General features: G+C 40.1%; 1 protein-coding gene across 1 annotated transcript; it reads right to left on the minus strand.

Moving 5' to 3' along the window:
* Positions 1-3,678: 3,678 nt before the first annotated feature.
* Positions 3,679-14,801, minus strand: slc25a42 (solute carrier family 25 member 42). The gene is made up of 8 exons (XM_030402087.1): positions 14,410-14,801; positions 10,857-11,019; positions 9,562-9,673; positions 9,372-9,397; positions 9,034-9,200; positions 8,627-8,743; positions 7,793-7,944; positions 3,679-7,665 (listed from the first exon to the last, which is right to left on the minus strand). The coding sequence occupies exons 2-8, from the start codon at positions 10,935-10,937 to the stop codon at positions 7,340-7,342; spliced, it is 981 nt and encodes a 326-aa protein (XP_030257947.1). The 5' UTR covers positions 10,938-11,019; positions 14,410-14,801; the 3' UTR covers positions 3,679-7,339.
* Between the last annotated feature and the right edge of the window lie 240 nt (positions 14,802-15,041).

A 15,041-nucleotide genomic window follows, 5' to 3' on the forward strand; every position in this document is an offset into this window, starting at 1 on the left:
CAGCAGAAGAGCCCTGGAGAGCCCTACAGGCTCAGGAAGGCCCCTCATAATTGCCCAATGTCTGAAATGCTGCATCTATCCAGGGACTGTAGTCTGGCTCTGATCTCCTCCATCACAACCACCTCCTTCTGCTCCTCACAACCCACACACACCTTCATTTTTTTATTTTTTTATTTTCACTGTCCATCAGCCTGCATCATCAGAATCAAGAAAACTGGCTTTTAAACGCTTTAAATCGGAAGGCGGTTTTACGGGAATTTAATAAGAATGTTAAAACGCTGAGTGTGTCCTCTTGTCGCTGGTTTTCAGTTGTGATTAAAGTCTGGACAAATTAGGATTAAATCCCTTATCTGAGCTGGTCGGATCCTTATCTTGTTCTGTCATGACGGTGCAGAAGCAGACAGCAGAAGTGTGTCTGCTCCGTGTGTGTGTGTGTGTGTGTTTCCCTCGGGCATGATTGTGGAGTTCCCAGCTGACTGTGTGTGTCCTCTTGACGCTCCAGACTTTAGAGGTCAGAGGTGGACGAGTGTAGAGACGAAACACAGACAGATATTGGTAGTCATGAGGAGGGAGTCCCTCCTGTATCTCTGCTCCACCCTCAACACATTCCCTTTTTTTTTTTTTTTTCTATTTTCATCCAAAACTGCTGCGTCAGTCCTGTGACGCGACACACAGGCGGGATGTCTCACAGTCGAGGATGACGCGCAGGGTTTATCTTCATGATCCTGGCTGTGATTTTGTTGTGGTTTTTTTTTAGAATTGTGTCTCTAATTGTTTCTTGTCTTCTTGTGTCTCTGCAGATTGATCACGCTGTAAGATGGCTGAAGATCTTCGGGCGCAGGGGACAGGATTTCGCCACCGATTCCACCGTTTTTTTGTTGATTTTCTTGACGCACAATTAAAGACTCTGGGAAACATTTTGCGATGGACGGTCACTCCTTTGCCTCGACACACACACACACGATCTGGACCACATCCGAGAAAAAGACACTGACAAAGACTCCAGATACAGTTTTCCTTTTTCCCACCAGCTGTGCCTTCTTTAAGATGTGTTTTTATGTGCTGCAAATTAATATATTGATAAATACTATAATTGAAGTCTATGTTGTATTTTATTTGTTCAGAATGAAGCCTTTTTACGATGAAGTCAGTTGATGCAAAGCGATCTGCGACTCTTATTGTGAAGCACATCCGTGTTTAAAGGCTGTAATTGATCCTGCTGTTTGTTCTGAAGAGTCTGAAATAAGAAAACAAATATTAAAGTGTTATATTTTAGTTTTTTTTATACATAAAGTCCGAGCTATCACTTCACAGTCTGTCTCAATGTCAAGGTTGAGTCAGCTGAAAAATGTGCTGACATGTTGTGTCATCTGAATCATTTGAGTTCATGTAAATGTGTGTGTGTGTGTGTGTGTGTGTGTGTGTGTTGTCAATAAAGATACAGATTTACTTTGACATTTTTTTTTCTCCTGTGAATTTATTCGGTTTCCGTATTTTAATATATTTTTCAGTTAAAGCTCTTGACACAGTGCTCTCACATTTTATAATTAAAGCGAGGGCGGGCGGGGGAAATGTTCATTAATGCATCGTTCACACCAGTCGTTTCTATTAAATTAATTGAAGCCTGGAAGTGTAATTAAGGAGCGGGAATTGTAAGAGATGGGAATTTTTTTTAATTGCGTAAAAAATAAACACGGCTACGACCTCCACAAATAGACTTATTCGAGTGGGTTTAAGACCGGAAATAAAAAAGAGAAATCTGTTAGTGTTGAGGCCCAAAATGAACCAACTGGGCCACCGTACAGGCTAATTAATATCAAACGTCTGCTTACCCCAGTGTTTACTGTGGAGGACCATTAGTGCACAAATGGTAGTAAAAGCTCTGCTCTGATTTTGTGTCCGTTTGAGATTTATTTATTTTTTAAAATCCAAAACAAAATGCGTCGTTTTTCTGTTTTTGAGGAAGAAAACCAGGCCCCCGAGTGAAATTCACCTCCGGCCTGCAGCACAGTTTTGAAGCCTATGTTTCACTATAAAAAGAGGATGCTCAGATATTGTCGAGAATAAAGACGAAGCTGAAATAATCTTTTAATTTAAAGAAAAATAATCTTTAACACGGTTACACATCCTCTTTATTGTGTAGCCATATATATATTTTTTTTTTAGCTTTGCTGCTCAGGTGTGTGTTTTTAAAATCCAGATTTAGCAGGATGGTGTTAAACATGTTAATGAATTTCCACTGGGTTTTGAATTCAAATGAAATTGTTCAAAAAGGAAATTGGGTCAAAATGAATTTGAAATGGAAGAAAATGGTTGTTTTGCTGCTTTTATTACAGAGGCAGTGAGAGAGAGAGGGGGGAGAAAGAGAGCAGCCATCATCTGAATAAATGCAAATTGGCTGTGCTTTCACCTGGCATCATGCCAAGTATCTATAGCAACCACATCCTCTGACAGCCTCCGTCCATCCCTCCCTCCTTCACCCTCTAATTAGTCCTCTATCTTCCCTATAGCTCTTTTCTTCTGGCGCTTTTTTTTTTCTCCCACGTTCCCAGAAATCTGTGCACAAAGAGGCTGGTCTGAGCTGCCCGTCCGGTTCAAGAAGAAGAAGAAGAAGAAGAAACACGGAAACGAATATTTTATCTCATGTAGGCAGAAAAGCTCAGTGAACACAAACACTCTGTAATAAACGTCACGGAATAAAATATGGATTTATTTTCCTTCTACATCTAAATATGATCTCACACATCCTTTGTGTCTTCATAAATTCACTGGTTTTAATAAATCGGGCTGTTTTCACTGCACCGCCTCCTCATGGGGTTCATATGACGCCGTGTTGCGTTCACGGTCAAGTTCAAAGCGGCAGCGGCCTCAGGCAGCGGCTCCATCTGACCCAGCTCACCTTCCCCCGGCTCACAGCGCCGTGCTGCACCGCCACCTGCCGGCCTGCTGCGGAGCTACAGGAGCGTCACTCATTCACAGTGGTGGAGCGCCATCCAGTGGCCAAAGGGCGTCATTACACAGCATACAACAAAGACATTCTTCAGTATGGGGGCCCAAAAGTAACAAGGCAAATAAATAAATAAATAAATAATTCTTTTAAATGCTGTATTTTATAATGCTATTTAATTTCAATTTATTTTGCAATTTATTTATGATTTTGATTTATTTTCCTATTATATCTACCTAGAGTATACTTCATATTTATTTACACACTTCATATATACTTCCTAATTTTCATAATTCTATGCATTATATATTTTATTTAATATTGTCCCTTTGTGCCTCATTTGTCAACAGGCCACTAAAGTTGATATATTGCTAAAATAAACCTGCTTCAGGTGTTATTTAAACATTCTTGAGTCGAATAGCCTTTGAGACTTTATTTGCATGTTTTTATGAATTTATTTTATACTTTTTTAATCTTAATTTTAGTATTTCACTTCATTTTGCATTGATGTTAGGGACAAAATGTATTATTAAGGCAACAATGTTTATTTAATTTCAAGAATAAATTAAGTTAAAGACACAAAGGATGTCTTATTCTATGTGTTAAGTGTTTACTCAGTGTGTGGGGGGTTTTGATCCAGTGCTAGAAATCAATCCACAAGTACAAACAGACATAATTCAGAGACAGGAAACCAGTGAATGAAAAAAAAAAAAAAAAAACATGGATCAATCTATTGTCAACATCCAGTTTATTTGAGTTGGTATTTAGATTTTTCAAAACGTTCCTACAGATACACCATCATCACTAGAGACTGGACACAGGGTGTGGTATTAGTAGGTTTACATTCAGTTGGCACAGATAATAAGGATTTACAAAACAGCCGTCGTGTCACTGAGACGGTGCTGAAACACGAAAAAATACAAGATGATCCGTTGTAAACATGCAAACACAGCAGCATGTATGTGTCTGCACATCCATGTAGAATTACCCACAAATGGGGTTAAAAGAACTCAATTTGCTTTCATGAGAGCAAATTAAAAACAAAAAACATCCTCTACCAGAGTTTGTTGTCGTAGTGTTTCAGTGTCCCTCTTCATTAAGCCACGGTCAGGTTCTCAACGGAAAACATCACGTTTCCTTAAAACTAAAACATTTCACTGTTTGGCATTTAATGATTGTCTAGTGTTTTTTCCCCCCTAATCTTGTAGTCAACTCTGCTTATCATAATGTATTTCATTATATCTTTACCCATCTCACTCGATCTATAGGTAGATGATAACGTTGCAATACTCCTTACATATTGAAATCAGGCTAAAAATCACCATCAAATGTCCTTTTGAATTCTTCCGACATTCCTCGTATTAGTCCTAGACTGATTGGAATGGATTGGTTGAGTCTGTAAGGGAGCCGAGGATCTAATCTATCAGCCTACAAGGCAGTTTATACATTTTACAAAATTCACATACAAAAACTGGACCTGAAGTAATACATTCAGTCACAGAGGTCTAACAATCCCCAAACTTCAAACCGAACTTCAAGACCGAAGCAAGGCTAGAAAATGGAAGCAACCTTCAAAAAGGTTAGTAGAAGTAGCTCAGTCATAGTAAGAACTTACTATTCCTTGTTAGGCACTTAAGAGTCAGTAACTACCCTTCACTCGGCTTTCAGTCACTGTATACTTTCTACTACTTTGCACACTTTAGCTCAGGACGTGTGCAGGCTTCAAGCTACTCATTGTTTCCCCTCTGCTACCTCAGCCGAGATAACACACTGATATTTCAAGATTAAACTTCCATCTACTCTTCTGCTGTTAAGCCAAGTGAATCGTGGTTTCCCACCATTTGATGATCACAATAATATCTGACTATGTTTAGCTGTCTGCATCCATGAACAGATCAGAGATGATAAAACGATGACGGTGAGAAGGAGTCAGGTCAGGGGAGAGCTGAGCTGGACGAGTGGTATCAAATCACACAAAATGTGTCCCGAGCAGTATCGAAGCCGATAACAAAGCATCACTCAGAATTTTAATCTTGTCAGACGGGTCCTGATTTAAATCCTTATTTACCAATTTAAGACAATTTTCCTCAGGCAAAGTTTTTGGATGCTACTTGTGTTTAGACACATCTACTACTTGAGAAAAACAGGTTTGTAGATAAAATGTAAATACTCCTTAAAAGGAGACCTATCGTGCTTTTTTGTTTTATTCATTTTCCTTCAGTGTTTCATAAATGTTCTTGTGCATGTGAAGATACATCAAGTCCTGGGACAGCAATATCAATATCAGTATCAATTCCAATCTTGGTGATCACCCCCTGCAGAGGAAACTTCCAGCTTTATTCTGGTACAGGTGCCACCGTCCTGCCCTCTGCTCCACTTGGCTCTGCACCCAGCTGCTCGCTGGGCTCAGTCCTGGCATGTGCGCTCTAAGTATAGAAACTAGCGACACTCTCCAGTGAGGGAGAGCCTGCATCAATACTGCTGAAACTGTCTCACCAATGGTGAATCCTCGTCAAATGTCTGACACCACTCAACATAAAGCATTGATATGTGAGAAGTTGATGTGCTGAGGTAAAAGTACAAAACTCAAACCACTAAAATGTACGAAATAATGCCTGTAACAGAGAACTTTAATGATCTCTTCAATACTGTGTGCATATTTCCAGTCAAGCTAGTGAACCATTAGTAATCACTGCTCCAGATCTACAATGTGAGAGTTTAAATCCAGAAAACAATGAAGCTGCCAGACAAACAGCAAATGGAAGACAACATTTGTATACTGAATATGACTCTGTGTGCGCGTGTGTGTGTGTGTGTGTGTGTTTCCCAGTGAAGACGGGTCTGAACATTAGAAATGCCTCTGAATATACTGTAGTCCAGAACAATACCACTAACAGATTAACAATTAAAGCAACAAACGTCATTAGAACTTCATTAAGGGGATTAAATTACTATTGGGTTACATTACAATTTGATAATCAAGTATTTTTTTAGCATCTTAAATGTGAATATTTTCATGTTTCTTTAGTCGTCTATAACATGAAACTGAATATTAGGAACGCACAATATGCATTTCTTACATTTCTACAGCATTTTTTCCAGTCTACTGACCGTGTCAATAAAAGAAAGTTGGCTTCATATTATGGACACTATCGGCTAGTAATTCACCAATATTGATAAACAGCTGATAATATCAATTTCCCAATAACAACTGCTAATTCATCAGTATATATATCATGCATCCCTATTGAATATCTTAACATCTGATTCTCAAAATGTTTTCACCATTTTGGGACATTTTATGGACCGAACAACTGATCGATTAATTGACTACAAAATTAATAATTAGTTGCAGCCTTAGAATACACACAGGTGTTGTTATGTAACTGTTAAATCAGTGTGTATGATGTCATATTTGGGAAAAAAAAATACACAGGGATTGTACATGAAAGGGAGGCTAAACTGGTACGGTCACTTTAAATCTGTCTAATCATCTGTATCAATACTTCCGACAACAAAACTATCACAATTGACAATATCTTAAAAACCCTATAACTGTATATGATTACAGGGAAAACAAACGGGCACTCTTTATACTTCATATCTGTTGGCACTTGCATAAAATATATCTGATCTGTCTGCTGTCAGCGCAGCAGCTAAGCTACAAATAAAAGTCTGTAAATTCAAAGTGTAGGCGCGTCACTACAACACACGAGATTTCATTGTGATTTACATGTATTCAACTCAAACAAAATCTGAGCATCTGATGGCAGTAACGGTGCTGTTACTTCTGTGCTGCTGGGTGAGATTTTTGCTCTGAGAACGTTTGTGCTTTAGTCCACTTAACACTACTAACATAAAATCTGTAACTAGCTCACATCCTAACCTTTGGTATAATTCCTTAAAACGAGCTCACTGACAACAAAACAAATCTCAAGGGGGCATATTTCACTCTTATTAAATCAAATTTGTCATAAATGTCAATGAGCAGCAGCCTGCATTGCATTGGAAGGTGTCAGTTTTTAAGCGGACACACAAGGAAGTCCAACCTCTGAACATCCACACTGACACGTGCACTCACAGGCCTGGTCCACGAGGGCAGGAGCGTTATAATTTATGTGTACACACATACACACAGAAAACCACTAAGCATATTGCACTTAGATGTACATGACTACAGTGTGTACAAGTACTCGGTACCATCGAACACACCTCACACCCCCGTGAGCAAGAGAATGCATAATATTACTCATCAACCTGAGCCGCTGTGTGCGTCTGCTTCTTTAAAGGAAAACACTCTCATCACTCTCTCACTTCTTTTGTTTCTCTTTAGAGTGTGTTTGGGCATCTCCTCATCCAACTTTCCCCGTTTTCTGTCTCTCTGTATCGCTACTATCGGGCTGTATAGCCCATCTGATGCAGCTTCTTAAGGAGGATCTGAGTAAGGTCGAATGTGGTGAAGCTGATCCCCACCGCGATGGGCCCTTTGACCCAGTTCATACTGAGACCTTTGTAGAGTCCCCGGACAACCCCCTCCTCTGACACGATCTCCCTCATAGTGCCCAGGATGGTGCCGTACGTGTGACCCGTGACTCCTGCAGTCTGCATGCGGCGTCGCACCACGTCCAGAGGGTAGGACGCCGACTGACCAATAAGACCTGCGCAGGCTCCAAATGCCAGACGTTCGTATGAGTAGGGCTGTGGGCGTCCACTGCGCTCTACATGGGAGAGGAGAGTGTAAAGAAGATTAATAAGATTAAATGGACGTATGTGATATAAACTTTATGTGTGAAAGAAAGGGGCTGTGGATGAAAACATTTCAGTGCAGTAGTGGTAGTGCGTTACCTGCGTGTAACTTCTTTAATGTCTCATAGGTAAAGAAGCTGAGACCAGCATAGGGAACAACACCCAGAATGGTGGGAGTAAAGCCTCGATACAGTGTCTTCAGGCCCTCTTCTCGGGATATCCGCACAAACACGTGCAGAATGTTACTGTACCTAAACAAAACAACAACAAAACAAAAAAGAAAATAACATGAAACTGGGTGAGAAGTTGTGCAGCAGAAGGCCTCTGCTCATAATCTAATTCTGGCATCCTGGCTTTCACTGTGGACACTGAAAACAATCACTTTCAAGTCTGTTTTCATCAGAGGAAACTGCACTGTGTAAAGTCTATTTGAGGCTATACAGACACACTAACTATGTCAGCTGTGGAGAGCAGTGCCCATTAAGAAACATCTGACTGACATAGATTTCAGTTGCTTCACCTACTTTTGGTGCAAGTTAAACGTTTTGAAGGTTACATGTGAAATTTGAAAGGTTGATGGCGTCCTGAGCACAGAATGAAGTCACACTCCCTGTGACCTTCTGTCTTCTGTTGTGATGCAGCGGTGTGTGAATGTTAGTGCAGATGAGTGATTCTAGACAAACATGAAATCTGTTGATTGTTGAGTCTCATTTCCAGGTCGTCAAATAATTATGACTATTTGCTAATGAGAGCCTTGAATGAACTGATTCTCAACATCAAAAGCATCATCTGAACAGATCTAAGGTTTTGTTTTAAAAAAATATATAGCTTTTAATGAGCCTTCCTCACAACACACTTATACTAATGCAGCCCGTTGTGTTAGTGTGCCACAGGATATTAAGTAGCAAAGACAACTGTGTGTTGTTATCTTACATTTCCTTTGGCGTTACAGCCATCCTAGCTCGCACCATGTCCAGAGGATAGGTCAGCATGGCTGCTGTGGTACCAGCCATAGACCCCGCCAGTAACCTTGGAAGTGGCGGTAGGGCTCTGCATGAAAGAAGATAAACAATTGTGCATACATCAGCCTTTCACATTTTACATTATTTCACCAGACGCTAAGAAAATCTTTATCAAATTCAATCTGAAAGCAAGATAAAAGATGCAAAGTGCTACATCATAGGCAACTGCACTTGTTTCAGTTCTAACTAACTGGAGGGCAGTATAGCTAGTAGTTAGGGGAGTAGTGAGTTAGACTACGATATTTTACAGTGAATAGAATATACCTTGACCTGGATGACTGAGAAACTTCATCAACGAGGTAAAAGATGGGCACTCACCTCCCCTGAAAGCCGTAGTAGCCTCCCAGCAGCTGCTTGTACTGCTCGTGCGCACAGAACTGGATGGCAGCATATGGTATGACTCGCACCATAGTGGCCGAGTTCCCCCTCCACAGACTGAGGAAGCCATCCTTCAGGTAGGTGCGGTAGATTAACCTGTAGGCCTCCTGCGTGCACACAACAATACATACATGCTCATACTCAGTTTGAATGTATGATAATGAAGTTTTGATCAGATTTTTGTGCTTAAACTTGCTCATGAATCAAACTTCATAAATAGAAACATACAGCTTGAGTTAACTTCAAGAAACTGATATTAAACATGTGATCAAACCTACTTTGGCAGAAAATCTTGCTGAAGACACTGAAAAAGAAAACATATGTGCAGTATAAATAAATCACATATTTTATGGCTATGAATGCAAAAGAGTGAAAGCCAAACATTAGATCTGGATATAACTTGGTGGCATAAATGTGGGTTGTTTCTATTTAAAAAACTGTTTTAGGTCAGCAGAACATCCAACTTGCCTTGGAAGATGATTTTAGTCCTGTCCAATGGGGCGACAGCTGTCTTGGCCACAGCTCCCGCTAAAGCCCCAGAGAAGAGCGAGTTGATGACAGACTGAGTGGGCTTCAGGCCCTGCACAGAGATGGAGGAATCACATTTAGGGTCACTGACACCAGACCGAGCAAATCGTGTAAAAACTGCATGCTTGCGTGAACACAGTTGTGTTTGAGATGCAGTTGATCATTAAACCGGAGTTATATAAACGATTATAGCAGACATCTGACTAACCAGCTTACAAAACTTTACAGATAGCAGCAGATGTCCTTAAATGAACCAAAGCCTGAAGCCTGAAGTTACGATTACACTTGGCTCAGTTGATCTCTTTCACACATAATACAGCAGAGGAACAAGTTGAGAGAGGAAAACATATTTTGACAGCACAGAGGCAGAACACAGGGCAAACCGTGAAATAGCATTAAGATGCAACCACAATTCTGCCATCGAAGATTAAAAGATACTCTTTCTGCTCGATATAATAAAAAAGCAACTGCTCACTGTGACCACACAGTCAGTGTTCTGGACCTGACAGAACTCACATTATGGTTGTACAGAGATGTTTAAGAGTCAAGTCACTGGGTGACTTTCTATTCTCTTTCGACTTACTGATACTGATTTTTGTTTTGAAGTCACTGAAACTGGATGACATGACATTAAATGTTCTGATGTGAAGCTGTATCAGTATTCAAGGTCTTTTGAGCACCTCTATCATTTTCTCTAAACGAGAAAAACAATTCAAAATTTTGCAGATAAAAATTGAGCTGCAAAATATGATATGAATTACACATGAACGCTGCAGTGCTGCTTTGTTTTTAGATGTTTTTTTTTAACTGAAATGAAACCCATCCAGGTAATTATGCGTATCAGGGCCCACATTCAACACATAAAAATGTTTTGACAAGGAGTCTCGAGCACTGACAGAGCTAACATTACGACTGTAGTTAACTTACAACTGTGGACATCAGCTAAAGTTGTTGGGGTCAGTGTGGTGGATGTTTGACAGACCTGACAACTTGTAAACTTCATAATGAACCAACCCTCTAAGCATTATTTTTGTTTGAAGTAAGTGAAAGTTGCAAAAGATCTTAGGTGAAAAATCGAAGTAAGCACACTACAAATATTTACGTAATCAATGCTTTTCTTGTAAAATCTCAGATATATTTGGTAATCAGTGTTCTGAATTTATAAACTGATGGAAAAATGTCCTCACTGTGGCATCGCTAGTGTTGAAGAAAGGATCTCGTCAATAAAGTCTCACCTCTGACTGACTGGAGGACGCCCGTGGCAGCACTTCTCCCTGCGTGAGTGATGCCCGCTGTTCCTGGACTCCACTCCCCATCCCAGAGGACTAGGCACGGCTGTCACGGAGCACGCTCATGAACTCAACCACCGGTCGAGGCAGCAACACCGGCCGCTGAGAGCTGCAGAGGAGAGGGAGAGAAACAGAGGTCAGTCAATGTTGTGGGATCAGGTGACAGGCAGGACTCCGACTCCATGAGGAACCGCCAAGTAAATGTTGTCTTCAGATAAGTTTGCATTCAAGAGTATAGCATGACGATGGAGTCACAAGTAAAGGTACTTAAGTCTGGCCCTGTATTAACATGTAGACAGAGGGATCTATTCTGGTTTAGCAGCTTTGCACTCTTCTTACTGACTAAAGCAGTGTCATTTCCAAATGCGAAAATGTTGAAACTTTAAATACAAAAAGCACCTTGATTAACTAGTTTCCTGTCCAGTTACTATTAGCCAACAGCCGCACCTTTAAAGGCTATAAATAAAGACACTGTGCAAAGTAAACCAACAGGAAGTTACACCCAAAGCTATATCTTGAAGGACAGCAGACCTGCAGACTTGTAGGTGAAAGGTGTCTGTCTGAGCAAAGCTAAAAAAAAAAACACCAACAACAAAAAAAACACAAAAACGTGAACACCCTCCTCCCTTGCTAACATATCAGATTACAGACAGTCCTATTATATCTTTGTACAATCAGCACATTCCTGCCCCTGAAGCCAGACTTTTACATGAGATGACCCTTACAGAAAGAACATCATGTGGGGTGATCTGACACTTCGCTAAACAAAAGCGGCTGCATGTTTCTCAATGAGCTAATCATTTTCTGGGACAGATCAGCTATTCATGCAACCTTCAACCCTCCACAGGCTCACTGGCCATCATCAAATGATGCACACCGTTCACAGCGGAGCACTGTTAAACCAACGTGACTGTAACTCACAGTCACAATTCAAAAGTGTGTGATAAAACTTACTATTTACTGAATCAAAAGCAAAAGAAAACTGACTGATTTCTTTTTTAATCTTCTGTCAATATTTTGATGTCAGGAATGTTGTTTGTGTTATTTAGGGCTTAGATTTGCTTCAAGGGAGGTATTACACAGTTTATAGTCACTTTGCTGCTGTGAATGTTGTTTCTGCTCTAAAAAACAATATTTAATACTATCTGATATATAAATAATTTAAAACCCTGTTTGGAATGTACTCATCTATTATATTGCACAGTCATTTATAAAGACAAAATATAAGTATCAGAGTGATAATGTGTACAGATAAGAGTAGTAGCATTATCAATTATCAGAATTGACATATAATATCACAACATTGCTCACTGTATCTGAATATATCTCAACCAATGGAGGATTTTTGTGGTCAATATCAGTTGTAAATTGTGAGTTTGTAAATCCTTCGACAATATATTTTGCCTTTTGTTTTTCACATAAATACAGCTTCTATCAAATAAGGCAATTAATTAAAATATGATAAAGGTGCTTAAGGAGGTTATTACAGAATTGTGACCAAGATATGTAATGAGCAAGACATTTTAAAGCTATAAAAGAAATATGTCAATGCTCCCAGGTGGACAAACTATGTCATGTGTCCAACCTATTTCAAGTATAGCATTTCGATTTCTGCACTGCAATCATACAAATTGCATACACAATGATATATCTGCAAAAAGCTAAAAACAGCCCCAGCAATTCACCGGTCAACCTCTGTGTCTGAACACAACAATGGGAAGCTTAGACAAACTGCAAGCAGCACATACTTTTATTTTTAGTACATAAAGGCCTGAACTAGTCCAGTAGACGGTGAATATTTATCAAAAATCACACACACACAAAATTCCACCCAGAAACATCAGAGTTCAAGGACAGTTTAGCTACAGTGAGGAGAATCTGGCAAAACAAGATGGAGAGAGACGGCCACGGGAGAGCAATCTGAGTGTCTGCTGAAAGGCTTGGTAGTCATGGGCAACTAATATTGGCATCAGTACAACGAAGCTTCCAGCAAGAACCTGAAAAGAGCATTTAGACTCCTAATGTCTCCCCCCTTTCACCTCACCCACTGTGCTTACTCACAAGCCGTCCTTCAACCCTCCCAGCAGCCTCCTTTCCACATGCATATCATTTTACAGTTCCTTGTTCCTGACCGCTAACTGTGTCTTTCTGATGTGCCTCAGGATTGGCTGCTAGACACACAGCAGTGGAGAGGTAGAGCTTTCCCCATGCATAAATAGTGCCAAATAAATACACAGTAGGTCCTTTTTGTGTGCTGCGCCTTCAGCTGGGTCAAGATAACAATAACTGTCTGAAAATCTGTAACTGTATCCGTGTGTGGAGATACAAGGTGGCCAGAATAATGAGAACATTGTACCTGTTGGAGTGTTCTTTGTCTCATCAGACTAACAGTCCAAAACATGAACATATTCCATTCATGATGATATTTTTTAATCACCTATTAATCATTTACATCATTATTATGACGTCATGAATAACAATAAATGAAGAGTCTTTAAGTCTTAGACTGTTTATTGGACAAAAGAAGATTTTTGAAATTGTCACTTTGGGCTCTTGATGAGCATATTTAAACATTCTTGAAAATAATCGTCATATTAATTACCTCAACCTAGAAACATTATGTTTTTTGTCAGTGTCCATTTGTCAGTAGGTTTTTCAGCAGGATTTCACAAAACCTACAGACTGGATTTCCACAAAACTTGGATGTAGGCTGTCTCAGCCCAGAATAGACCCATAAAGGGACAGATCCAGGACATTTGTCTCACTTCTCAACAGAACATTTGTGTTAATTTCTCAGGAGAGAATTCATGGATACAATTTGATGTGCATCAAAATGCAAATCCTGCACATATAAAAATATATTTAATTCTATCCTGGATGAGGCTTGAGTCATTTAAATGGGCCTGTTGGGCCTTGGCAGAGGTATGTGCTCTACTAAGTCACAATTTGACAAGGAAAATTTAATTTAGTTGTAGCCCACAAAGGCAGAAAATCATCACATTTGGCCTCAACGGTTGACAAATAACTAATTGATCATCACAACAGTTTTCCATATATTTATGTCACTGACTACTTGATTGATGTAGCCTACTAATTGATTCAGCGCTGAATAAAATTTGTTCAGGAGGCTTTTGAGTTTTTTCAAAAGCTAAATGCACTAAGCTTTATTATGAGGTGTCATTTCATCTACCTCATGGTATCCTGACAATAGAGAATAGTTTTAAAACAGCGTTTTATCCAATATGCTGCCATTTAATGTGACAGGTGATATCATTAAAAGTCACATGACTTGTGCCAACTCTGACAGCATATGCACAGAGAGTTTGTGGTTAAAACGCAACAGTGTGAGTCAACGATCAGATGTTAATTCATTATATAATCCACATGCTTCTCCCGGCTGGTGCACCCTCCAGTCTTGTCCAAACTTGCCCACTAACGAAACACAGACACTGTTTGCATCCAGCTAGCTGTCACCGGTTATAAACACTCCATTTCTTACCTTATAATTACGACACCGGTCCAGATATTCGTGATGCCTCGCTATCCTTCACTCGGTGTGCTGTTTGGAGTCAGTTAGCAGATTCTTCGAGAGCTGTTTTCTAAGTTAGCCAAAGCGGCAGGTTAAGTAATGTTAGCTAGCCGTTAGCTTACCGCTACACAAACATTAACGTTCCTGTCGTCGACAGCGTTGTTGGGACAGAAGTCTTCAGTCTCGAGTGTCTCTTGGTGTAAAAGTCGCTGCCCTCCACACGTTTCTCTAATTCATGAGCGCTGCAGTGACTCTCAGTGACTGGCACCGTCCATGCTGTCGTGTTTGTGCCGTTACTACTGCTGCTGACGACCCGAAGCGGTTAACGTTAGCTTGACCACAGTGAGGTTTGACAAGGACGAGCGCAGGGGCATGCTGGGAAATGAAGTCTGGACGAGGAGGGGCATCTTTGGATAGGTCGGTTAGAGGGGCGTGAGCAGGAGACACGCGACTCGAGCTGGTGCACTTCAGTGGCTCCTGAGTTTTTTTGTGTCTATTCAGTGAAACACACAGTTCAATTATTTATTATTTATTTATTTTTATTTTGTTTGTTTAAAACTTCTCCCTGTGCATTGAGAGCAAACTTAACCCGTGTCAAATTC

The sequence above is a fragment of the Sparus aurata genome, chromosome 21, assembly GCF_900880675.1.
Source record: "Sparus aurata chromosome 21, fSpaAur1.1, whole genome shotgun sequence".
NCBI lineage: Eukaryota > Metazoa > Chordata > Actinopteri > Spariformes > Sparidae > Sparus > Sparus aurata.